The sequence below is a fragment of the Peromyscus eremicus genome, chromosome 7, assembly GCF_949786415.1.
Source record: "Peromyscus eremicus chromosome 7, PerEre_H2_v1, whole genome shotgun sequence".
Classification (NCBI taxonomy): domain Eukaryota; kingdom Metazoa; phylum Chordata; class Mammalia; order Rodentia; family Cricetidae; genus Peromyscus; species Peromyscus eremicus.
Window position 1 is genome coordinate 10,109,982 of NC_081422.1, and position 27,717 is coordinate 10,137,698.

Here is a 27,717-nt window from a genome sequence, read left to right on the forward strand (position 1 = left end):
GTGATAATGGCATCATTGTTGAACACAATTGTGTTTTTTGCATAGATCATCTTGCTAAGTACTCATGATAACCTCAGGCCATGTCAACGTCACTATTGTCCCCATGCCACAGAAAGCATCAGATCCAGAACAAAACCCAGAGTGGGATTATTCTTCATCTCTGATTGCCTCTGCTCCCCAAACTTATAGTACTGTGGGGTTCAGAAGAAGGATGGACAGAGTGTGTGATAGACCTCTATTGTTGACCCTTTTAGGACATAAATGAGTGTCAAGGTCATTCAAAGAGATCTATGGTGCTTCTGACACCATTACCTTTGGCCTCAAGTGCCCTCGGGTCCTGCTTTGTACTTGCATCCCAGCCTTAATGAGGATTTTGTGGGGGCATTTCCACTCGGCTCTCCGTCTAGTCAACTGCTTCACCTGCACACAGAACTGCACCCTGTGGAGCACTCTGAAGACTGTGCATGTAGTCTTCTGCTTACAGAGCTGGGGTGCTGAGCTTCTCCCAGGGTGGTTCTCTGTGGGGGTGCCTGACATGGATGGTTACACATTCTGTTCTTCCCTCGTGGACTGGTCTTTCCTTAGTCTCATACGATATTTATGAATCTATATCTGGAGTGCAGATTCTTTGCTATTATATTCATCTACTCATTTTTTCTCAAAGATGACTCACATTAAATAAATTACAGTGGCTTCCACTAAAAATGCTGGTAATAATCATTCCCCATCTTACTCTAATTTTTTCAGGAGATCTCAGGCTATCTTTGGACTTATTTCTTCTCTAAGAATCTTAGAGTGTTTAAAAATATTAATAGCAAACCTTTTTTCAGAAACAGTTTGTAGTTCTGCCTGAACACACTCTACTTCCTCCCAGACAAAGTGGGGTTCTTGTGTGTGTCCAAATAGATGTGATTTGTTTGTCTTCTTCCTTCTTTCTCTTCTGAGTTGGGGGGTGTTTCTCTGTAACACATCAGTACATAACCCAGAATGGCCTGGAACTCACAGTGACCTTTCTGTCTGCAGGGATGACCCGAGCTTGGGTCTCACCTACAAGCTCATCTTTTACTCTGAAGTCTTTCATCCCCACAACCCCATTACCAGCCTCTAAGCTTCCACCGAAAGTAGAAGGCAAGAGCTCTGAACCAGTGAATGAGTAACAGCGGGAATTTGCCATCCACTGAGACACTGGGACTGGGGATATGGGCAATGTGTGCTAACACAGTCCATTCTGAGAGCTGTTCTCTCATTCCATCCTTGACCTTTGTCTTCCAGCTGTAAACTACATGCTCTGAATAATCCTCTATAGTATGCTCACAGGAAAGCATAGTTTTGTCTTAATTATGGCCCATTTTAGAAAAAAAATTAGTCTCCCACGTAGGCAAAGAGTCCACAGAAGGCAACACTAGAAATTTGGCTATTGTCCTTAGACCAGTAGAATTTTTCCAGTATAAAAATTCTCTTCGATGACAATCCATCCCTACCAGGGGAATATTGCTGCACAAACAAGATGAGAAACAGTTAAAAGGTAATTTCCTGAAATGGTCTCATGTGGAACAAATTGAAAATCCACAGTCCTTCAACAGAGAAATTTTTTCATTACTTGATCTTTTAAAAAATTGTTTCACTCGTCACTTCCCTAGCAGATGTTACAAATTTCAGAAACAGACAAGGGCCTTTGGATTGAAATGAAAAATTGATCCACTTAAAAATGTAAAATTCAGTAAAAAATTCCTGGACAAACCATGCCCCTAGCTTTGAGGATTTCTCTTCTGTTGTGTTCAGAGTCCATCAATCTTGTAAATACTACCCTCAATATGATGAATAACATCTTTATAACCTTTAAAAAATGGCCCACGTATTGGAGTCCATGGAAATGGAATGCTGATATGGGCAGGAGTGGAAGGCTGCTGCTAATGAAGCGCTGTCCCCACAACGGCCGAGGCCATTTTTCCAATATGTCATTTTTGTAGTTTCCCCCCTCTACATAAATTCTCTCTTTGTGCCTCCCTTCTTCATTCTAATTCTACTGCCTAGATTAAAAAAAAAATCTGAGTATTGAATTTTTCTCTTTTAAAAGAAAAATATAATCCCTCAACTATATACTCATTTACTCATTTTATAAATATTTGAGTGTGGGTTATATTCTAAATACCTTGGTGACCACTGAGGACATGGAAGGCAAAAACCAGCCATCGGCTTCCCCGGAGACAAATACCTGAAGGGCAAAGGTATAAGAAATACCATGATGGCAGGAAGTCAGCAGACACTGGTAGGGTACTAAACCTAACTTTGGGACTGGTAGGCTTATCAGAGAAAGGGGTGTTTAAGCTAGACTTTGGAGGTAACCACAGAACGGGCAGGTGCTGTGGGCTGTGCTGGTGGAGCCCCTGCACTCCTCCAGGCCAGCAAGTTGTCCCTGGAAGTTTCTTTCCGCCATCTTTCCTCCGCAGACCCGAAAATCTCCTTTAAGCCGTATTTCTTTCATCCTCACCTCAGCTGTTCTGCGCCTTTGATAGCTGGACCTTCCGCTTTTATGATCTTCCCACGTCTTCTCAAGTCTGAACAACAGAGCGAGTTGGTGGTTTAATTAATCTGTCAGTTTCCTGAGGGAGGCAGATCCTTTCAATGTGATTCGGGCCTTGGTCTCAGTTACCTCACTTTGGGGACCCAGCTTTTCCTCTGCACCTGCCCAACCCCTCCCTGCTCAAGGCTTAACAGCCACACCCTGCGGGTGCTTGGCCTGCAAATGTTAGTGACGTGTTACAGTGGCCACCTGTGTACTCTGGGGCCTCTTGTGAGAGCTTTTAGGGTCAGTCTGCACATCCTTGACAGCCCATTGCAGTGGATTTCTGTTGCTTTGATAAGCACTCTGACAAAGGAATTTAAGGAAGTTTATTTTGCCTTGGAGTCCAAGGTGGAGAGGTCCAGGCAGCAGGGACCGGAAGCAGCTAGTCACACTCTATCCCCAATCAAGAGCCACAGAGCAAGGAACACTGTGCTCAGGCTTACTATCTGCTTTTTATGGAGCTCAGGATCCCCAGCCTGGGGATGGCACCACCTGCAGTGGGCAACTCTTCCCACCATAATCACCCCAATTAAGATTATTCCCTACCAGCAGACCCTAGATAATCCTTCACAGGTATGTCCAACTCATAGATGATTCGAGATCTCATCATGTTGACAACTGAGATTAACCATCACAGCCCCATAGACCGCCACCCTCCCCTGATGGGGGTGACCATGTGTGTCCTGCTAAATCGCTAGCATAATATGCCCTTTGAGGGATGGTGGCTCGGGCTTGCCAACGGGGTATCATGTCAGCCACTCTGGTACAGCTGCATCTTTGTGGGCTTGGATGAGTGGGCACATGGGTACGAATGGAAACCCATTCTTCAGGTGCCTCTAGACTGCCTAAAGACAAAATACACAAAAGTGACCCCATCAGGAGGTAAATCTGTCATCTGTAGCTGGTTCCCTACCAAGTAGGGCCTACCTGGTCTGCCTTGTTGGCTGCAGACTGGGAGGGAAGCATTGAAGGAAACCTGCCCCACAGGTATGGAGCAGCACTGAATGTCCTCCCAAGTGCGTTCTGGCATCCTCTGCAGGACGCTCAATCCCAGCCTACCTGATTCTCACGAACTCTCTACTTCACCAAGTGAAATGCAGCTCGACCACCTCCCTGTCCTTTGCAGTCTCTTGACCCGTTAGCTGTGATGTGACGATTGTCTGGTTATAGTTGAATACAAAGGGACCATTACATTCAATTTCAAGGTTAAACATAATACTAACCAGCCTGGTCCTTCCACCCATGGCTTGAGACATTCTTCTTACCATCCCATGACCTCATTCAGTTAAGCCTTTCCTAATAGGCTAAAAGCTGCTTCTGTGAGGCCCTGCCATCCTCGTTGTAGATAACATGAGATACTCAAGCTAATTTCACACCTGAGCAAATAGGCACAGAGAGGTTAACTGATCTCTCTAGGGTCACACAGCCGCACTCCAACCCTTGTCCTTCTGGCTCTTCACTCTAGAGCACTTTCCTCTGCAGATATTCACAGGGACTTCCAACAGGCAAGGGACAGTGAGACTGAAATAAATCCAACAACTGTCACATTCGCTGACAGGGCCGGCCAAGTGACTCTTGTCAAATCAGGTCCCCCTCATCCTCTGCTACCCCGCCCCATTGAGGGAAAAAGCTTAATCCTTCTAGAACTCCTGCTCTCTGCACCTTAATCCCAAGATGCCATCTGTTCTGTCTCTGGACACAGACACACATGGCCCATTTAACTGCAGTGACAGGGTCAGAGTGAGGTAGGAAACAAGGACACATCCCCTCATGGTCACAGGCAGCCAGGGCTTCAGACAGATCCAGTACAGGGGCTTGAGATGGAGACCACCGGGACAGACACCCAGGAGGAGAGACAATTTGGTCAGGAAAATGAAATGTAAGAGCTTCTTCAAGGCGTCCTGAGCCATAGATGAATAGAGTGGATGAGAAACTGGAGTCATGACTCGTGGGCACACTGGGCAGGTGATTTCTGGAGCAACATAGCTCAATGGTAGAGCATTCGTCTCAAATGGGCAAAGCCCTAGGAGTAATCCCCAGCACCACAAGAATCCGAGACACAGAAGTTTGGCCACTTTTCTGGCTGACATTTAAACCATGGAAAGTGGTTCCACGGTAAATCCGTGCATCATGGCTTTCAGGAGTTCACCCACTTAGCTTTAGTGCTGGTGTCTCATCTCCTGAGTGTACTCTGCAGAGTGTCAGCACTTACATCCCAGGGGAGCTTGGCAAATAATCAGTGGTGTGGGCACTAGCCGCTCTGTTCACCAAAACCCATCAGATAAGACTCTGCCTTATAACAAGATGGCAAACTGTTTCATGTGCACATTAAAGATTGAGGAGCAAAGACCAACAGAGCCCAGAGCAAGAGAAATTGGCTCTACAACAGATAATTTTAATATGGAGAAGGATACCTTTATAAATCTGAGTCATGTAGTCCCGATAAGGAAGACAAGGAGGCATCAGAACACACAGAAGACTCCAGAGTCTGGGGCAGAGAAAGGAGGATCTGATGGAAGGTACAGGGAAGGGGGTACTGAGGCATGGCTTGCCTTTTACCCACTTGTGCTTGGGGAAGTCTTTCTGAACTTAGCTGGCCTTTGTCGGGGTTTGGAAGTGAAGTGAATTCAAGGAGAATGTTGTCTGTGCTCAGTCTGTGCTCATCTTACCATTCTGAGTTTCAAGCCGTCTCCTCCTTCAGGGGTTCATCAACTCATCCCTCCAAGCCTAGCTATGGACAGAACAAATCTGTTCACTAGAGAATGTTCCATGGCATAGAACTTTATAAAGAACCAGGTGACTTCTATGCTCCTTTGCCACAAATATAGAGAGAAATTTACAGTCTAGCAATTTGACTGCTCTTTTTTCCCATTTATTTGTGGGTGGATTTGGGGGAGGGGGGCTCTAGACAAATTTTTCTTTGAGCCACCAGCTCACAAAAAATGACAGAGACTTATTATTAACTATGAAAGCTTGGCCTTTGTTTAGATTTGTCTCAAACTAGCTCTTGTAACTTAAATCAAACCATTTCTTTTAATCTACGTGCCACCACATGGCTCTTGGCTTTTGCCTCTCCTCCTGCATGTCCTGCTTCCTCTCTGTCTCCTAGGGCATCTCTCCCACACCTAGATTCATCTCCTCTTCCCTCTCTGCCCAGAAGTTCTGCCTAACCTCTTCCTGCCCAGCTATTGACCATTCAGCTCTTTATTAAACCAATCAGAATGTGCCTTGGCAAAGGCACATATTCACAGTATACAAAAAGATTATTCCACAGCAGGGCTGTAGATGTGGAAGTTTAAAGGCAGCTCACAGGAGTTAGTTCTCTCCTTCCACTGTGTGGGATCCCAGGATCAAACTCACCTCATTAAGCTTGGCAATAAGCACTCTTATTGCTGAACCATGTCACCAGCCCTGGACTGTTCTCTTAAACAAAAGTTTACTCTTAAGATGAACCAACGTTACAATCAAATGTTTTAGGAGTCACATCTTTCAAACGTGATCCATGCCTTCAGCTAGACTGTCTCCAGTAGCTTATCAACCCAGCGTCTGTTTTTATGTATGTTATCATTAGCACTTGGCTGCTGGAGTAAGTGTAATGGGGACATAGCAAGTTATGTTACCTTAGCCCAAAGAAGATCTGATATGCCAAGAGCTGCTTCAAAAGCAAGTGGATTCTCCCAACATGTTGCATGTGTGGCTCTAACTATTAATAGAAAATGTGTCTGTGATTGTCCGAGTTCACTGAACAGGCACTTCTACCCAGAAAAGCTCCCACTGAACGATTACCCCTTGTTGCTAGGCATTACCAGCCAAATCTGGAGGTCCTATATTCAACACAGTTTCTATGAGGAGAGTGTTAGCCAAGATTACACCAGCATGATTGTGACTTCACTAGTCACATTTATTAACATTATTTGCTGTATTATCAAATATGTATGTGAGTGATATAACATACTAAATTGTATATATTATAAAGCAGATAAAAAAGGCAACAATTTATATCACTAAAATACTTTCCATTTCCTCTTAGTTACTGTCATAAGCCCATGAAGCTACCTCATGTCTTAAAAACGAACAACACCCTTCTACATTTGGTCGTCTTTCCTCATTTTTCTATATTACTTTTCACTGGTACTTTTTAAAATTTTTACCCCAGACTCTTTCTTCCCCCACACTTCCCTTTTCATTTTATCTCAGCCCTACTGCAAACATGGTTTTGTCTCCAATCTGACAAAAAGGCTCCTGCCAAAGCCAGGGCATTGATTTCAAAGTTCATTTCCCATCTGTTGTCTTCCTCCATCCTTAGGCAGCGCTGACTCCATCCATCTCCATCTTCTGATGACCTTCCCCATGGATGTTCAGGAACTCTGTACCCTTTTGGCTGGTCTCTTCTGTATCTACCAGACTTAAGCATGGGTAATATTAGGTGATAGAGAAGGACAGAAAGCAGGCAGAGCAAAAGAGTAGTGAAAGAGGTTATAAAGCTAATTGTGTTCCTAGTTTCAACTCTGTAACAGTGTTCTTTTGTGGTGAGTGTGTGTGGAAAAATGCAATTGACAGTGAAAGCGTAAACCCTAAGCAAAGCCCCATGACACAACTTGCAGATTGCTCAACAGGTTAGAGTGTCTTTTCCAAGCAGCTCAATTGGTCTAAGCCTCTTCTATGAAGCTCAGCTTGTCTGAGGATCTTTGAGTGGTTCTTATACATATGCTTATAGCTGCTTAAGAGGGAGGGGCCTAGTGAATTCGTTCAGCTTCAGGGACTTCCTGCTGCTATTTTGAGTGTTCACTTCCTACGCCGAAGGACCTGCCCTGCAAGATAGAGCCATTCACCTCCCCTTAGAACATTCTGTTGTTTCGCTTCCCTTTTTAACCTCCAGTGTTTTAATGAACTTCCCTCTAAGATGTAAGGTTTTAATCCCCCAGGAAACTGCTACACAAAAAGTGATCCTTGCCAGGTTTTTTGTCTCACACCCACATTCAAGGCATTAGTTAGTCACTATTTAGCCTTTGAATCTGGGTGAAATCCAGTCACTTTCCAAGGTCACCTCTTTGACCCAAATCACCCACGTGCTCTCCCACCCCCATACAATGATATGGTCACAACAGCTGACAGGGCAATCTTTAAAATGTAAATAGACCAGATCACACTCTGCTCAAAATCCTCTAATAGCTTTTCTTATTGGTCAAGTTAAAAGCTGAACTCTGACAACCACCTATAAGGTTTTTCCATCCTTCTCCAAATCTCTCCACCGAGCCTCTCTTCCTTCTCTGTTCCTCCTCCTTTTCTCTGTTTCCTACCCGTCCTCCTTCTCCTCTTCCTTCCCACCCTCCTCCCCTCTTCCTCGTCTTCTCTCCTCTTGACCTTTCTTCCTTCCCTCCTTCTCCTCCCTGCACCCAGCTTTCATCTTGTAGTCGGTCTCTTTCCTGCACCGCACTTTTTTGTCTCTGTTCTTTCCCCATGTACTAAGCACCTTCCCACTGCATGCCTGCAGACAGTGTCTGCTCTCACCTTGGCAGTCTTTGTGGAGCCAGTTCATGGAAAAGCTGGGCTGTATATTATCAAATCAAATGGTTTATCTACTCAGGTATAGACAGAGGCCCAATTTCAAGTGTGATATGTGCCCCCTCACTACGGTCGTTCTGTTTTAAATAAAGATTATGCTTTGGACAAAAGGACTCCAGAAGAAACCTAATGATGTGTTTAAAGACAGTTCCAAATACCTCTTTGGAAGTGTCTTCCCTAGGTACCAAGAGTTAAGATACTGGAAGCCACAAACTTATAATCTCACATGCATACCTCACCTGAAATTACATCCTTTCCTTCACACTGTCGTGACTGATGAATTAAGCAACGATAGTCATCATAAAGCACTTCCTATGCACTGCCTTGAACCTGTGTAGTCACGGCCATGGACCCCATCTCCCCAGTGAGAAGATCTGAAGCTGTAGGGCTGAGCTGTCCAGAATTTAAACCCAGGTTAAATGCAATCCACAGTCTTTTTGTTCATTTGGTTTTGTTGCTGTTGTTGTTTGTTTGTTTATTTGTTTGTTTGTTTGTTTTTTGAGACAGGGGTTTTCTGTGTAGCCCTGGCTGTCCTGGAACTGGCTTTGTAGACCAGGCTAGCCTAAAATTCACAGAGATCTGCCTGCCTCTGCCTCCTAAGTGCTGGGATTAAAGGCATGCACCACCACACCTGGCTTGCAGTCCACATTTTTAACACCTATGCCAGGATGCTGCAGATTCTTCACAAAAAAAAGATTTTTTTTTTTAAATTTTGTGTGCATGTGCATGTGTGCAAGGCACCTTTTGATGCCTGAAGTGAATCATCAGATTCCCTGGAACTGAGTTACAAGTGCTTCTGAGCTGCTATACTTGCATGTGGGGAACCAAACTTAGTCCTCTGGAAGAGCAATAAATGCTCTTTTCCTTGTTGTTTTCATTGTTGATTTTCTTATTTTGTTTAATTTTTGAGACAGAGTCTTACTACGTGGCTCTAGTTGGCCTTGAACTCACAGAGATCTGCCTACCTTTCCCTCTCAAGTGCTTTTAACAGCTGAGTCATCTCTTTGTCCCTGTCCCCCAGCTCCTTAGTCACTTATTTTTGGGTCACTTTGGTGTGTCTTCTGGTTGTACGAAGTGTTCACAGGTCCTCACTGACGGTTCCAGAACTTGCTTTTTCCCCGTGCTTTCATTTTACTGCCCTGTGCCCATCTTCGCTTATCGAACTGACCCAACAGAAAAGCCTGTCAGCCCCTTCATGATCTCATTTTCTCATGAAACAGTAATGAACAACCGGCTGGAGTAGTGTTTACAACGTGCCTTTTTTCATTTTTGTGGATAATGTCTCAATTAAAAGTCAGTGCTTGAGTTTGAGGTATAGCTCTGTTCTGCTGCATGAAGCAAAAGACCCTGGGTTCAGTCCCACTGTCACAAAAGAAACAGAAAGAGGGAAAAACTGTTTTGCTGCCACCTGAACATTAAAGCATCACCTTACCTTTGCAGATGAAGAAACTAAGGTCCAGCAAAGCAAAGCAGCCACTCAAGGTTGCAGTATTCCAGTATGGAGGGCAGGCTGTACCCATCTGCAGTCACTCAACATCATTATTTCACATTTCTGTATTTCCAGTATGTACCTGTCATGTAGGTCTACCACTGATTCATAACTGGGACTTTGGCTGGATTCATTTTATATCTTACACAACAGCTCTGGGCTCTGTCCAGCACAGGGCTGCCTGTGTTGGCATCTCTGACCTGATACTTGCTAACTAGGTGACTGAAGTAACATCCCAAGTACCACTTCTCTCAGCTGCGCAAAGGGGCATTGACAGGGCCTCTCATAGACTCTATGAAGTTATGCAGTGGGATCATTTATAAGAGTCAATAGCAACTCTCTGTAAATCCCCAACACATGACAGCTATTACTAGTATTTATGGCTAAACAGCTCAAGTGAACCAGTATTTGAACGCAAGATCTGCTTGCTAATGATTTAGAAATTGCTCTGATGCTCTGTGCTGGCTGCCCCGTCATTCCAGAGTCTCCATCATTGTTGATGGAGGTCTTTGTTTGAAGACTTTGACTTAAGCCACTGTTTGTGATTGTTCTTGTTGTTATTTAAAAAACACCTGAAGAGAGAACCTTACAGAAGGGAAGTGTTGTTTGGCTGGCAGTTTGAGTGTCAGGTCCATCCTTGCAGACAAGGCATGGCAGCGGCCCAGGCAGCACTGGCCATCTCACATCTGCAGTCAAGAAGCAGAGAAAGGTAGATGCTGGCACTCAGCAACCTTTCTCCGTTCCGCTTGTTCCAGAACTGGAAGGCATGAGATGGTGCTGCCCACATTCAGGGTGGGTCTTCTCTCAGTTAAACTTTCCTGGAGATACCCTCATGGACACACCCAGAAGTGTGTCACCATGTAATTCTAAATCTAGTCAAGTTAACGTGAAGATTAACCATCACAACCACCAAATATTACAACCTCAGGTTCTAATTGGAAAGAAATTAAGGAGATTGGGTCAATGCAATTGTTGTTTTAAAGTACAATCATATGAAGCCAATCTGCCTTAACTAGAAAGGCACATTATTCCAGTTAGAACATGAAACAATACCTGAATTGAGTCAAAATACGCAGATTGGATAGTTTTAAAATACCGTCGTGACCATCTCAAACCCTAAACCCATGCTCCTCTGCTCCACGGTATTTCTTCACAGTTCCAAGGTCACTCAGTTTTCTTCAGTTCCAAGGTCACTTAGTTTTCTTCACAGTTCCCAGGTCACTCAGTTTTCTTCACAGTTCCAAGGTCACTGGTTTTAAAGGTGGATTCTGGGAAGCTCTGGTTGAAAGAGGTTTGCTTTCTGAAAGAGCTGTTCATCAGACTGCTTTGGTCTTCATGAGTCTTGTGGTCCCTGTTACTTGAGTTTCCAGTAATAAGGTGGTCCTTCTGTTTGATTTCTTCCTTTTCTAGTGATATATTTTTGATAACTTCTCATGTGAAACAATGTATTTAGATCATAACCACATCCCGCTCCTGTCCCAGACCCACACTACCTCCTAATACTCCTCCTTCTTCTTCTGAGTAACCCACTGAGTTCAGTTAATGCTCTGTGTATGTGCAAGAATGTAGGGCCAGCTAGGGCAGCATGAGCTACTTCGCAGAGGCCACAGCCCTGAAGAAAAGGGATGTTCCCTCCCCTAGCAGCCATCACCTGTCAAGGTGTCTTGAGGATGAGTCCCATGAATGCCTCCTCTATATGTGTTGGAACATTGACTGGCTTGACCTTGGACCAGTGTGGTCACATCATAGCTCTATACTCAAGGGCCAAGTACATGACTGACAGTTGGCTATTTGGTGTCCTGCTTTAGCTTTTATACTGTGGGTGTATGTGTGAAAATCATCTTCTGGAAATATGTCACTACTTAATTCTAGTTTAATTTGTCAAGAGAACTGAATAGACATAAAGAATCCTTAGGGGTCATGTTCTTTCCTTGTTAGATGCCACTGTTTATTGGAAAAGCAGTATGTTTCTCTTGCTCATTTTTGTTGTTGCCGTTATTTCCATACTTTGCCCTCATCCTTCAGAAATCCGTGTCTTGTGATTAATCGTCTCACCTCATTTCACTCCCAGCTCACAGGGAACATGGTCACATCAGTGGTATTTACATGTTAAAAGTGAGGGGGGTAAATTCTTCAAGTCCTCATAGTATGACCTAGCAAGACAGATGAACAGTGCCTAAGCCCAGGACCAGAAACACAGAAAGGAGGCCAGGATGTCACTGTGACATTAAGTTACCTGAGGCCACTCACTATTACGTTTGCTGACCTTCCAACTCTACTGTCTTGTGAAATACAACACTTGAAAGAGGATTCCTGAAAATGATTTGATTGCTTTTAAGCATGATGCTTTAACAGCCTACTGACTGTTTCCAGACAGAAATGTTACTGAGGGTAGCCATGTCCTCCAACCTCACGACTGAAGTCTATCAGCTCAGCAGTGGTAGGTAAAGAGAACAGATTTCCAAGGTTGGAGCAAACACTGCTTAATCGATTTCTTCAACTGTGCTTGAGCATAACCTAGTAAGCAGACATGAAGTGAATGGTTTATTGTGGGGCTCCCTGTATCCACTCAAGGTCTGCCAGGCTCAGAATCAGAGTCAGGACACTGTGCACAGAGCAACTGTACATGCCTGGAGCATTCACAATGAGAACTGAGAGAAGGCTGCTTGAGCGTGCCTTCAGGCATGGCACAGTGGTGCTCACAGACAGGAAATCTGCCAGACTGCCTACGCTGAAGGAACACGTGCAGCCAGGAACAAGGAAGCACGGAATGATTAATCACTGTCAACCTTTGTTCTGGTTAAAGACTTGATTGTTGGACGAGGCTTGTAGTGAGGGACTGTTCTGTGTCTGTTGCTATGAGATTGCGTTCATTCTCTGCTCCTCAATGGCTGGAAGCCGAGGTGCTCTTTTGTCAGAGTGGGACTAACTTGAAAGTGCCTGCCTGCTAGGGTGCAGGAGAGGCTTGCGAAGATCTGCTCCCAAGATCACATCCAAGAAAGGACAGTTAATCAAGCCTTAGGTTTGACTCCATTTTGACATGAAATTTTTAACAAATTTTAGAAATATGACAATAAGTGAAATTGATAATTTATAAAAGAACAGAAAAAGATATATTCCCAAAATATATATGAACAAATAACACATATACACACACCTTTTTCAGATTCAGCAAGCTCATTGGTCAGAAATCAAACTGTCAACTGATGTTACTGTTCTTCCCATCATCTATCAATAAGACATTGTCCTATCATCTATCAATCAATAAGACATTGTCCTATCATCTGTCAATAAGACATTGAATTGTCATTCTTCAAGCCAAATTCTTCCTCACCAGGTCTCATAAGAGGCTGGTGTCTGTCTTGACATTATCTCTTTCCCTTCTCTTCCCTCCTCTTCCCCTCCCCTCCCCTTGCCTTTCTTTCTTTCTCTTTCTTTCTTTCTTTCTTTCTTTCTTTCTTTCTTTCTTTCTTTCTTTCTTTCTTTCTTTCTCTCTCTCTCTCTCTCTCTCTCTCTCTCTCTCTCTCTCTCTCTCTCTCTCTCTCTCTCTCTTTCTCTCTCTCTGTTTATGTTCCCAAACAGAGTTTGTCTGTGTATCCAGGGCTGTCCTGGAACTCTGTAGACCAGGCTGGCCTTGAACTCTACCTCCCGAGTGCTGGGATTAAAGCAGTATTCCACCACTGCCTGGATGAGTTTTTCTTAAAAGTTAAGGAAAAATAATTGTATCTATTCTATTGTTGATTAGTTGGCTTATAGACTTTTATATTGGCATTTTAAAATCTTCGTTTCATTACCAAGAAGCATTTTAAGGAAGGAAAACACAGTATTTTTAAATTCAAAAAGTTGTTCTTCTGGGTTGAAGTGAACTTATAAAACCATGAAATTTTTATAAGCATTATTGCATCATTATTCTGAGAGATACACTTACTTGAAAGCATTGCTGTAGACTACCTAGAAGTGTGGGTGATACTTGCGGTTGAAATCTGACAAAGCAATCTCTCCTCACCTCCTCTTTCTCTCTTCCTCCCTCCCTCAACATACAGATCTGGTTACTGTTGTTTTTATATGTCTGTAAAATGCAACTTACATTGTGTTTTATAACTTGATTATAATTGTTAGTGTGAAGGTGCCGCTCATCCCTTCCCATTAATCTACCTAAAGCGTGATCAGAGAAGTTGAGTAAGAGCTGTTTAGGCCTCCAAACCATCAAAATGCAGCCTCTGGGGTCTTTCCTGTCTCCACCTGGTCCGCAGGTAACCACAAGCTCTTCTTTTAACATCAAACTAGATTCTAACCATCACAGTGATCCAGAGTCATGTAGAGAGCAAACAGTCAGTCCCAGTGTCTCCCAGTAGTTTTGCTCTAAATCCCCAAACAGGAAAGATTCATTTTTCATTTAAATATCTAAATAGAACCTGTTTTTCTCAGAAAATATTCATCCCCTGTAAGCACTGCAGTTTTCATTATCTTGAGACTATATTCAAATACATATCCATAAGCAAAGAGAGGCAAGATAGTTTTTTCTCTGGTCATAATTAACTATTGATGTTACAGTGGGATAATATAATTAAGAAAACTATGCAATGATAATGGGTACTGTAACCAGTTAAGACCTTAGAGTTGGCAGAGGATAGATCACCCCTGATGCTACCTATGTCCCTGCTCTTGTTCAGGGAATGGCTTCCCATAACAGGCGCTTCATAAATCTTGGTAGGCCTGACTGATTTCCTATCCTTGACCATAGATATTTACATGAAGGAGCTTGACCATTGTGTAACGCTGGGCCTTGAGCACGTGGCCTTGACCACAATTTGAAGCAGCTTACCTAAAATCTTTAGGAGAGTTGGAAAATGTATCAAAATAAATCACTTTATACAGAACACTGTGAGCTATTATTTGCATTTAAATGGAAACACTACATCCTTCCTTTCCTGTGACAAATGCCCATTGGTAAATGACCACACTCCTGACTTCCCTAAGAAGTAACTGTATCTATCAAAGTCCATGATTCCCTCTAGCCTGTGAACACTCGTGGGCTTGTAAGTGGAACAGCTGTTTCTGTTAATATTAAAGTTGACTGGTAAATGTATTCCCCACATACCAGTAGCCGTTTTTTGAATTTTATGAATAATAAATATAGCAGAGTTGGTGAAATCACCTAACTTATCCAGAAGAGTAGTGTTTTCCCCAGGCAAATAGTGACCATCCCTCTATCTCTTATGAGCCAGACAAGCTAAAATCTAAGGATGTGATAAAGCATTGAGATTAACTGCATCTTGATTACCAAGGGAAAAAAAAATTATGAATCCAGCCGCCAGAAAGTTGGTGAAGGCAAAGAGCAAGGAAACTGTGTGGAATGTTCATCCTGAGCCGGGAGGTGAAGGTCAGCATGGCACCTCACTGTGGAAGGACTGCATCCTCCATAGGCCCGCCATTGTCACATTCAGTGGCATTTACTTACCCAAAACCAACCGAATTGCTCTTCCTAACACTGTGAGGCTAAGAAGTCACATTATCACCACGTCTAACAGTGTTGTTTTGTATCAACTCAGCTCCAAACACATAGATTTAGTTAACTCTCAAAACGTTCACATGCCACCTTTTAAACACAGAGTGCTAAAACTGTCCTGATACCTTAAAAATGACAACTTTTAAAAATGATGCTGATACCCAGTAGTGTAGATGAAGCCGTTTCTACTAGACAAAAGTGGAAGTGAGTACCGTGGGAGAATCAGATGAACACGATGAACCTCAGCTAAAAATCTATTAAGCAAATCAGGCCCTCGGGTGAGATAATCCAGCTGTGTCTTGCTGATGCCAAAACAACCACAGTAGCTGATGAAGTTTTTAAACATTCTTTTCAAATCAACTTTTTTTGGTAATATGCATGTACAGTAATAGTTGAGATTAAGCTCCATGTTGTTCAATGATATGACGTTTCACATGCTTGGCCCAAGCTCTGCTGATCTTATGGGGAAGTTGTTTTTAATTTTTTGTTTTGTTTCTGTCTCAGGATAGCTGAATAGCAATAGTTTTAAACTCTAAAGGGACCCAGTTGGCTCAAATTTAGTCATAGTTTTGATTTAAATGTTAATTGTATACTAAATGAGCTGTTATTTGAATCTAGCCAGTCACCATGGAGTTGCAGCAGCCCCAGATGTATATTCTCTTAAAAAGGGGCTGGAAAGCATAAGACAGTGTAAACCCTGGAAATCACACAGTATATCAGTCTCCGTGCATTCTCTCCTGATCAGCAGTTAGGAGCATAAGCCACAAATGTTTACCCAACTGAAAAATGGCTGGACAGTTACCATTCCCATCGAGAATCTGTTTCAGAACCCAATGCAACCAACCTACCCAAAATTGCTGAGAAATGGGGGTTACAAGTTCATGTCCATCTGTAATATGGAATTTACATTCCAGGCTTTCATGGTAAGCAGAATGGTGTTTCTAGGATCTTTTATTGAGCAAAAACCAACATTCCAAGTTCAGACACTGGATGTGATAACCAACTTTTGTATTTGAAGTTTTACTGAAAGTTTTCAGTATTCATGTTCCTTTCTTAATACCTGGGTAATTGTGAACTGTGTTATAAGTGAAGTTTATCTGATTTTTAATCAAATACTTACCTGTTCCTTGACTTATTGGACAAATAATTTCAAGTGTGAAGTATTCTCTCTGAGGGAGTGGGAGAGAGATCCCTAATCCTATTACTCATCAGAACGCATCTTAAAATTCTTCCTATTCTTTCTAGCATTGTAGCTACAAAGTAACAGCAGAGTAGACAGTTGTGCAGCCGATTTAGTCAAAATATAAAACCAAAAACGCCCTGACCTTCCTTGTTTGAGTAGACTTTTTATTCAAGGTTATCCTTTGTCTAAAATGCTACTGTGGTACCCTGCAGATTAAAAAATATATTTGTATAATTTGCATCAGTAAGATTTGGTAAATAACCTGATTTTCTGGGAACTGATTCAATCTCTGCTCTTTTGAAGCATGTCCCTTGGAGTCTTAAGGAGAACTGGCTTTTTGGAAGTCCCATTGCAGCACTTAGAGGCTTGTCTGCTAATCCAGGGGAAACTTTAGTGCTGTGGGTAACAGACAACACATGGCTCTTTCCCAATGTCCTGTGTGGCTATCACAGTAAAGGACTCAAAGATTATCAAAGGCATCGTAGAACGTGAAGACGCTGACCAGTCAGCGTGTACGGCCTGTGCCTCTGGGGTTCCATACAGTAAACATGACAATAACGTTGAATATGTCCTCCATTTCTCTTAAGAGGAAATACATTAACATGTGTAGATTATTTCATATTTGTTTTGTACATTTTAGTACAGAATAGAGAATCAAGACTTAAAAGTTATTCCTAGAAAATTGTAGAGGATTTTTGTTTGTTTGTTTTGGTTTGGTTTTTTGTCTTTTTTAAAAATACAGAATCGAGGAAAAGATAGACATTATAGATATTTTTAAAAATCACTTAAAAGTTAGTACCAGAGCCACACAATTCTACATTGTGCTTTCTGGCATTTGTGTGTGTGAATATATCTGGCATTCAGTACATCTCCAGCATTTTCACTGCAAGCCTCTGTTCATTTATGAAAGAAAAGAAATACTTCTTTTCACCCCACCTGAATCAACCTATTACTTGATTAGAGGCAGAACTTTTGTTTTTGTTTGTTTGTTTGTTTGTTTGTTTGGGGGGGTTGGTATTGGTTTTGGTTTTGGTTTTTTTCTTTGATTTTTTGAGACAGGGTTTCTCTGTGTAGACCCTGACTGTCCTGGAACCTCCCTCTGTAGACCAGGCTGGCCTTGAACTCACAGAAATCTGCCTGCCTCTGTCCTCTGCCTCCTGAATGATGGGATTAAAGGTATGCACTACCACTCCACACCAATAGAGTTAAGAGCTTTGCATACCATGTTGTTAAATCGTATTTTAGACTCAGTTGAGAAATAAAAATTAAACTGTTTTCTCCCAATGGTATTTATTGTTCACTTGACAAAGTACAAATGGAATTTCAACTGTTCCGTCAGATTAAAATTTAAAGATTATAATCTAAACGTCTTAAGGCTGAAAAACATAAGATCATAAAGAAAGACTAACATTAGCAAGGTTCATAGGTTGCAGGAACAGACTCCTAAAAGAATGTACTTATATATAAAAATATATAAACTGTGAACTGAAAATAGTTAAAGATAAACGTTAGCTTTCCTCAATGCCTGGTACATTTGTGCTACTGTGTTAAAACACCACGAAACCCATCACTTGCAGAGACTAGGAACTGCATATCTAAAGTCAAGGTACCAACATGGCTGTCTGCAGAGACCTTCTGTGGGTGACGTCTTCTCTCAGGCAGACAGAAGAACGTAGAAGGGGACTCTAGTCCTTTCACGGGGTGGAGTCCCCAGAACTCCATCATCTTTCAAGAGACCCTACATCTTAACACCAGCATGAGGATAAACTTTCAATGTGAGCTTTGGAGCTTTATTCAACCAGAGCAAAGACTGTCTGTGCTAGCTGGGAGGGTGTCACACATCTGTGATGATCCAGAACTCAGGAGGTAGAGACAGGAGGGTCAGGAGTTCGAGGTCAGCTTTAGATACATAGTAAATTTGAGAATAGCCTGGGCTATATGAGACTCCAGCTCTTTTTTTTTTTTTTTAAAAAAAAAAAAAAAAGGCTGAAGAGATGGCACAGCTGTTAAGAGCATCAGCTGCTCTCTTCCAAAGACCTAGGTTCAATTCCCAGCACCCATACTCACAGTGATCTGTAATGCCATCCCAGAAAATCCAATGGCCTCCATTGGTACTGCAAGTACATAGCACACAGACATACTTACAGACAAAGCACCCACATACATAAAGTGAAATGAACACAAATAACACCCCCAACATTACATTCCTTGTGAGGCAAAGGCTGTAACTGATGTGATCACAGAGCCCCACAGCAATCATTCAAGGCACCATCATTTAAGGGGATAATGTCTGCACCACTTACAAGATACAGTCTACCAATGATAAAATTACCCACAAATACAACTTCCCAGTCTTGTTTCATTTGGTAGAAGCAGTGTTGATAATGTCTAGTTATATTAAGTGAAAGGGATTGAGTAATCATTGCTCATTGGTGTATATCTGGAATTAATATCAATTCTATATCGTTTTGTTGGTTGTCATGTAGCTAAATGATGTGCAGTAACTATCAGGTTAATTTAAGCAGAGAGATTAATGTCTATCCAAAGTTGGATGCATCCTAAGAACTTTACTCACTTTGTGCTGTTTGGTCTTTTAAATTTCCTGGTGATATTGTTAACCCCATACAGCTTGTTGAAAAGTGGAGTTGGGATTTCAGCCAGTTACATCTGCTGCCCCACATTTCAAACTACTTTTAGAAAATGGGGATATTTTCTAAATATTCTGTGTATTATCAAGCTCATTTGCCTTTTGGAACAAGTTTTTTTTTTATCTCCTCATCTTTAAAACTGGAATAATAATGAAACTATAGTTATCATAGAGGTTAAATGAGATGTCAGACCTCTGATACGTGGCCTGGGCTTCTAATGTGTAGACCCTGACAGCTTCTAATGGGAGCAGTTATCTCAGACCGCACGCCGCCGCCGCCACCACTGCTGCCGTGACTGATGTCATTGCTGTAGGAAACAGGAGCTACCTTTCCTGCCACCCTTCCAAGCACCTTTTCACAGGGGCTCTCTGTGGTAACACACCCATTTGTAAACACTAGAATTAAGACCTTGGACCCTACTCCTCATACTGGGTCACCTTGCCCAGCCTTAATACATGGGGAGGTGCTTAGCCTTATTGCAACTTGATGTGCCATGTTTTGTTGATACTCATGGGAGACCTACTCTTTCCTAAACAGAAACGGAGGAGGAGTGGATTGGGGTTCGGGTGGGAACAGAGAGGGGTTTAGGGGAGAGAATGGGAGGAGAGGAGGGATGGAAAACTGTAAATTAAAATTAAATTTATTAAAAAATTTAAAAAAAAACACCTTGTCTCCACCCTTGACTTTCCCTTCTCTGTTAGTTCCACGGGATCACTGAGGAGAACCAGCACGGGGCCACCTTAGATCTTATGACAGGGAATTCTGTCCTTGTTTCCATCTGAGCTGCTTCCTTCTTCATTCACATACATTTTGTAAATCAAGAACCTTTTAGAGAGTCCACCGTGGCCAGGGACTATCCTGATGAACATACCACAGCCATCCGAGCACATTGCTGAAGACAAATAGGCACAAACTAAGCAGTCATTGTGCTACTGGGTGACAAGTACTGTGGCCCAGGCTAGTGCCCTTTGTCTCAGACACAGAAACCCCTCCCACACCTCAGCCTTGGGGAGTCAGAGGGGACCTCCCAATAGACATTTGAATTGAACCCAGGAAAAATCAGCATCAGCTGGGAGGGGGAAGCCGAGAAGGAATGTTCCAGACAGATAGGACTATTATGCTTTGAATGAGAAATGTCCCCCATATGCTCTGCATTTAAATACCTAGTCTCTGGCTGGTGGCTCTATCTGTAAGATGTATCGCTGTGCTCAAAAACAAATATTTGATGAGCAGAGGGTGAACTTCACAACCTGAGGTCTGAAGGTGGTCTGGACACATTTAGAGAATGTGTAAACGTCCTGAAACAATAGAGCAGTTGTTGGTTTCTGTGTTCGTGGTGGTGAGAGGGGGCAGAGCCGGTGGCTTTGTGAGATCAAACAACACATTCGGACCCACTGCTCTAGAGACAGAGCGCCAAAATCCAACTTACAGAGCAGAAATTTCAGGCCCACCACAAAGAGCCCTTCTAAAGCTGAAACATTTCTCATTTAAGAAAAATGTCTCATTCCTTCCCGAGTGACCACATTTTTCCCACTCCACCCTGACCCACTGATGTTCTGTTCCTGGCCAAAGTCCATCCCAGAGCTGCCTCCTCATGGAACTGCTCTCACAGCCAACCCATAATAGCTGTCCACCCCAAAGGCTAAGAATAGATGCAGTGTCCCGGTGACTTGAAAATTAGGTAATATCTGAAGGAAGCCTCATATCCATAGTGGAACCGAGGAGACTACACGTTCAGGCTCAGACTTTCCTGCTGAGCAGGTCGGGGGGGGGGGGGGAGGGGGGGGAGCCTACAGAGGAAAAGCATCCACCTCCTGAACTACATCAAAGGACAAAGGAAAATGCTAAGCTCAATACATTTCCCTTCCTTGTCAAACTCCTCCAACATGCCCACCCTGCCACATGCACACACATACACACACACACACACACACACACACACACAAAGAGTCATTTCTATCAGGCAAGCTGCAGACCTCGTAAGCAAATGAATTTTTTTCCCTAGATTTAAAAAAAAAAAAATAATAATGTGTGAGTGTGTATGCCTGCATGAGTTTATGTGTACCATATGTGTGCCTGTGTGTGTGCATGCACCCATGTGCATGTGTGTGCCCATGGAGACCAGAGAGGGTGTCAGGTCCCCTGAAACTGGAGTTACAGGTGGTTGTGAACAACCAGGTATATGCTAGGAACTGAATTCAGGACCTCTGCAAGAACAGCAAGTGATCTTAACCACTGAGCCATCTCTCCAGCCAGTGGGTATTTTGTGTAATACATTTCCCAGGATTTAGGCTTTCTTCATCTTTTGGTTAGATATGTGACCTTGTGTATCTCAATTCCTTAAGGTTTTGGGACAAAAATCTTCATCTAAAATGTGGAGTTGGACAAAGGCTTTGTAAGTTTCTTCCATTCCCAACATACACCATGGGTGCTGGGGGAGGGTGAGGGTGTCACAAATGGAAACACATATCATGATAGTGTTATTTACTCAGTTTGCCCTGCTCCCCCATTTAATGTAAAAGAGCAAAGTTTCTAGCATAGCTGGGCTAAGTAGAGCAAAGGGCAGGAAACGTGTTCTGTTAAGGCCAGACAGTAAATATTTGGGTCTTCGTAAGCCATGAGGTTTCTGCCACAACTCTTGAACTTGGTCGTTATAACGTGAAAGCAGCTACAGACAATATGTAAGTGAAAGTGTAGGGCCTGTTCTGGTGGCACTGTATTTACTTTTTTTAAAAAAAGGTGGCCAGTGGATATGTCGTTTGCTGACCCTTGAAACCCCAGGAGTGTCTTGTCTTTTTAGTTCTTCGGTTTCCAAACTCCATCCCGGGTAGTCTCCTGACAAATAGCTCTGCAGCCCTTGTCCTTTTGTCAAACTCGGGCCAGTTAATCACTTCAGCTGCCCACAGCCACTGTGCCACGTAAACCCCAAATAAATGACTTGAAGGAACAGGCTTGCCAGCGAGAGGGGACCCGAAAGAACAGCTCAGGCAGCTTGTTTCTCGGGCAGAGAGATAAATAAATGGCTTTATCAGCAGTCAGCGCCTAAGATGAATAGCCTGAGGGAACAGTTGAGCAGTTAGTTCATTGAGACAGGGAAAGCAAGAAGGGAGGAGAGAAGAAAGATGGATTGACTAGCAAACCAGTTTGTGAGCTCTACTGTATAGTCCTGCCCAGCTGGGCACTTTATCTTGAATTTGTTTTGCAAATTGCAGATGCCTAGCTCGGGAAGCCAAGAAAAAGAAAGGGTAGTCATCCCAGCCAAAACACTCCCAGGGATCTCTAGTAACTTGCTGGACTTCATGTTTGTAAGGGGAAAATCATTAAATATTCTCCTTGTAAATTAGAGACACAGAAAGCCATTTTAATCAGATGCATAGAATAACAAATATTCCTTAGCTATTTTTTAAATAACAAGAGAACAATACTTATTTTCAAACTTTGAGTCCTCTGTAGATACTGTTGTGTGTCTGTACAGCTCACAAAACTGTTTCAGCAGTGACTAAATCCAATGAGCTCTCCCATCTCCACTGTCTCTCAAGGAAATGGAGGATGCCTTTACTTGCTGTCTAATACACCCACTTCCTACCTTGGGCTGAAGTCAGTCCTCCCTGACAGACAGAAACAAGTAACTAAGCACATCATTTTTATCTTGTAGCATCTTTTAGAAAGATTACTCATGTGTTGGCCACAATGGACGAGATTCTTTGCTAAAGTAAGATCCATTTGCCAAGCTTTGCCTCTACCGTTTGATCCTAAGATTTTCTTCATACAAACTGTTTTGTTGAATATGTATTCTAAGTCGCAGCCTCAACCCCTACATCACGAACTACAGGCAACTGAGGCAAGCTGGGGGTGGGAGAAATGGTCTCCCCAGGGAAGAACACACCAGTTAGTTGTCCAGTGCCAAATGGTCATGCCTGAAAATATACACACAAGTAAAATTACACAGACACAACAGGCTATATTTAGGAGCATATATGTGTATACAAATACATAAAAGCATGCAATAACAATTGCTGAAAAAGAGGTCATGAATTTGAAATTGAGTGGGGAGGGGTACATGGGAGAGTTTGGAGGGAGGCAAGGGACAGAGGAAATGCTGTAACTAAATTATAATTTCAAAACATTAAAGTAGAAAATTTTATATATATGTATATATATGTGTGTGTGTATATATATATATATATATATGTATATATTCTAAAGCTGGATGTGGGAGTGCACACCTATAATCTCAACATGTGTACACCACAGGTAGGAAAACCTGTGACTACATACTAAGTGGAATTGAAGACAGGGTAGGTTAGCATCAAACATTAGAGCTGAAAACAGGGAAAAACATGAATGAAACTGGGACTTAATTATGTTAATCAATTGTGTGTTTGTGCTTGTTACTGAGTCAGTCTTGATTCCAACTTCTCTAGACTCTCGGGGTCTCTATGGTAGAAAGCACTCCATCAATGGAAATGGCGTGAGTCATTCACAGCCACACAAGCACACACACACACAGCACCATGGAAGCTGAGGGCGTGACAACTTTACCATGACTTTCATATGCCCTCCAGAGGGAAGGCTGCACTGGCTGAGGGGAGAAGCAGGTGACTTCTATGGTGTTGAGTTCTCGTGGCTGAGTCTGGGGGAAGCCGTAAGGCTGGCTGTGGAACCCAGAGCCACTGCATTGGAGCATATTTTTCTTTCAAAATATTTTATGTACTGAAGTTTGCACAACATCTTGGCAATGAAGGCATGTCTGTGAAGGAGGTGTCTTGTGTTTCACAGCTAACATAAGGGCAGAAAATGTGACAGCAGCTAAATGTGACTTCAATCACAAACTGAAGGAGTGTGTAAGAGTACCATGGTAAGGTCTATGAGCTATAAGTTCAAAGGGGAAAAATCTACAAATTTCCAAAAGGACTTATCTCTCCCCCTTCACTCCACACCAGGGCACTAGTTTCAAATTTGGACAACACTTGAGACTCTAGGGAAAGGGCCTAGAATATTTTTGGTATTGTCTAGGAATGAAACTAAATTTAGAACAGTCCATCTGTTTGATTAGAGAGAAAAAGAGCTGCATTTTCTTGGCATGTACATCCTTTATAAATCTCAGAGATGGGTGTTGTTCCAGATTTCTCTGGAAATTATTTTGAAGCTCACCAGTTCTGCCAACACCAAACACACTGTCCATCTCTTTTCTTTTATTTTTTTAATCACATTTTATTTATTCTTTGAAAGTTTCATACATTAATGCAATGTAGCTTGATCCTGTCTATCTACTGCTTAGTCCCTGTGCCTCCCAATTTCATGTTCTCCTCTTTTGTGTTATTAACAACCCTCTGAGTCCAGTTAGGACTGCCATTGTTCATGGGGGAGGGGCCCTGCACTGGTGTCTGGACAATCTACCAGTGTACGTGGTGAGCTCATGTGTGCGCTGGGGGTGCAGATGTATGTGTCCCCTTCCAGTTTCAACTGAACTCTGCATCTCTGATAAAGTTGTCACAGACAGCTTTCAGTGACCTGTGAGGACTGACTTATTTGCTTCAAAAGTAAAGAGATAAAAATAAAAATGCACTCTTGAGATATCATTAATAGCTATGCGTGGGCATCCTGGGAGCACTTCCTGGGAACCAGCCATTGTACCCTCTTGTTCTCACAGGGAGTCTGTGATGTCACTACCTCAGTACCATCGTCATTGTCCCTGTCCCCATTTTACAGATAAGGAAAGCTAATTCGCTTCTGCCGGACCTCGTACCTAATAAGTGCCCGAACCAAGGCAAGGACTGGGATGAGTCGCTCCCTAGAGCTCCTGCTTTTGTTTACTACACAGCCATTCGAAGTGATCAAAACAGTCCTGCAGGTTTTTTCTACCTGTTTGCCAATCATTTCTTTTAAACATGAAATATTTTTTCTCAAAGCCTTGCATAAAACTTCAGGTTATGTCTTAGAATAGACAGTTAGGGTGAAAGTCGCGGAGGTCCAGCGACTGCTTCCAACGCCTTCTCTCTGGGCTCCACTCCTGCCACTGCCGTTTCCAGGGGGCCTAACACTCCTCAGCCCTGTCTCCTTCTTCCCACCACAGACTCCGCTTCCCTCTCCTTTATCTGAGGAGCCCCAAGGGTTCAGCCCTCCATCCCCCAGGTATTTCCTCCTCTGCTTTCCTCCCAGACACTCAACTCACAGATCTTCCCCTATGCCACTCTGCCAGGGACTCTCAAGCGCTTGTCCTCAAGTCCGCATTCCTAGTGGCTTGTGAGACACATGGGAGTAAATGACTCCCGAGGGCCATATGGATTTCAAACAGAAAGCAGGTCACAGGAAGATGACTGTGTGGGTACACAGCTCCTGAAAGTTCTCTCTCCAGTAGTGACTGTGTCAGCTCAGAGCAGCATCACCCTGCAATTGAGAGGGAGCATCCTCAGTCGGGCTGAGCTGGCTTCAAACCCTCCTCCACTCTCACCCTTACAGCTCCAGGGCCTTCCTCAGCTCAGATACCTCATCTGCAAAACTGAGATGGAAACACAAGTTCTTGCTCATTTTTTGGGAGAATTGGATAAATGTCAGAAAGCCCTGAATGCTGAGACTGTCCTGTGGGTTAAGTTTTGGCGTCTGGCTGTCCTTACGATTATCCTAGATCCCTTTGCTGTTGAGGCAGCTATTACGATCAGGTTTCCATTTGCACTGGATTTCAGACTGGCAGCTTTCTCCTTCTTTAAAAAGAGCTTAGTGGATAACATTTTACAAAATAGAATAAAGGAGGAGATAATTCCCAAGAACGGTGTGCTACCCTAGTACTCAGGCTTCATGACAGTTCCTGTTTTGATCTGCTGTAAGCACATGCTGTCTGCTGGGGAGGAAGAGTTGGACTGTCTGTCCTCTGTGTGTTTCCTGTTTCCCAAAGGCACCATGAACATGAAAATGCAAAGTGACCCACCTCCCAGATCCATGTCATCAATGGATGAGGATTTTTGATGTTGCGTTTCTATTACATAATCTAAATTTTTATTTTATAATATTTTTTGTTGTGTTTTATATTTTGTTAATTGAGACTTTGCCCCCTGAATCTCAGACTGGCCTCAAACTCATTATATATCAGAGGAGGACCTTGAACCCACAGTCATTCTGCCTCTACCTTCTGAGAGCTGAGATTATAAAGATATGTCACTAAGCCCAGGTTCATTTTATACTTCCTAACCTTTGCACATATGAGCATTTTCCATATGTTTAGATATGAATCTCCAAGGAGACCATATTTTCTACCAGTACAGAGCTCTGAATACTTCATTGGGAAATAATGATACTTCACAGGGTTTAGCTCCCTTTCCTGCAGGGTTCTAATCTATCAGTGTTGAAAAACTAGTAGAATCCTCAGATCAGGGTGGTAACTCACCAGTATCCATTATTACTTGGTATATGACAAGACTTTCCTCACCATTGCCAGTGAATGCGATGGCCCCTTAGCACGAACTGCTGTGAGATTCATGAGTCTCTGAGAAAGAGGACACATGCCTCCTGTCCAGAACGGCTATTCAACTTTTAAACACATGCTCGGAAGCGCCATTTTTGTAGTAGGCTCAAAAATTACAAGTGCACACTGACCTCAAATGGTGTTGCTGTGTGATGCCTTTGCTTCTGAGAAGCTGAGGGCATTACTGTGTATCTTCATGGTAATTTTCTATGAGGTTCCATAAACACCTCCTGGAATGAGGAGACTCTACCCTAAGGATCAGATGGGAGTGTATCCGATGGCCACCATTCACCTACCTGCTCTGTCTGCATGTTATGCAACGATTCCTTCTGCATTTCAAAAGCAATTCTCCAGATGTGCAACCCATTAACCAAATTTGATCTCCAATAAGATGAAACTGTTTGACATCTAAGCTTTAATATCTCTGCGCTCCCTGTGTTGTATTTGATTCACAGTAGCTCTTCCTGCTCCTTTCTCTTCTACAGGATCAACACACTGTGGTAGGCCAGAGCACAGGCCCCAGTCCAAGTCCCAACTCCTGCTCAAATCCAAACACTGCAAGTGGTTACATGAACTCCCAGCAGTCTCTGTTGAATCAGCAAATGATGGGGAAGAAACAGAGCCTGCAGAGACCAGCCATGGAGCCGAAGCAGCAGCTTCTCCTGCAGCAGCAGATGCTGGCTGACTCGGTAAAGCTATCGCCTAACTTCTATGGTGTGGACTTCTTGATCTTGGAGATCTAAAGTGTCCCTTTGCCCTTCTCTTTCTTGCTGTATTCTCTTCATCTACTTATGTGACAGCAGTGAGGGTGTAGTAGGTGCAAGAGAACCTAAATCCAGCCATTTAAAATGCAGGGGAGAAAACCAACCAACAAACAAAAAACCCGATTTACCAGCTGCTAGGCATATGGAGTACACAGCCCCTCCATGACTAGCCCTGCCCAGTCCAGGAATGTCTGTGGCCAGCAGGGTGTTTGAATGAAGCAAATGAAATCTCAGTTGTTCCCAGCCTCAAGGGGTGGAAAGAGTGAACTGCACTTGAATCACCGCAACTCCAAACTGATTTGGAGAGGCACACGGGTTTTAAAGGGAATTTTTAAAGGTTAGCACGGGGTTTCACCTCCAAGATTTGGCTTCCCCCAAAACAAAGCATCTCAGAACGGGGGTCTGTTTTTAAAAAGACACTTTAAATAAATTTCCATGTTCACCGTGTTGGCCTGACCTTTTAAGAACCACAAGGTTGTTTTCCCCAAACACCACCCGAACTCTAGCCTTGCTTCAGTACTTATCTCCTCA

The 27,717-nt window shown here is 43.0% G+C and overlaps 1 protein-coding gene across 1 annotated transcript in view; it reads left to right on the forward strand.

Annotated features, from left to right (window-relative positions):
- Maml2 (mastermind like transcriptional coactivator 2) overlaps positions 1 to 27,717 on the forward strand; it is a 336,705-nt gene that overhangs the window by 291,036 nt on the left and 17,952 nt on the right. Inside the window, exon 3 of the mRNA XM_059267306.1 lies at positions 26,908 to 27,111. Coding sequence (XP_059123289.1) covers positions 26,908 to 27,111 — 204 coding nt within the window. The remainder of the gene's footprint in view (positions 1 to 26,907; positions 27,112 to 27,717) is intronic.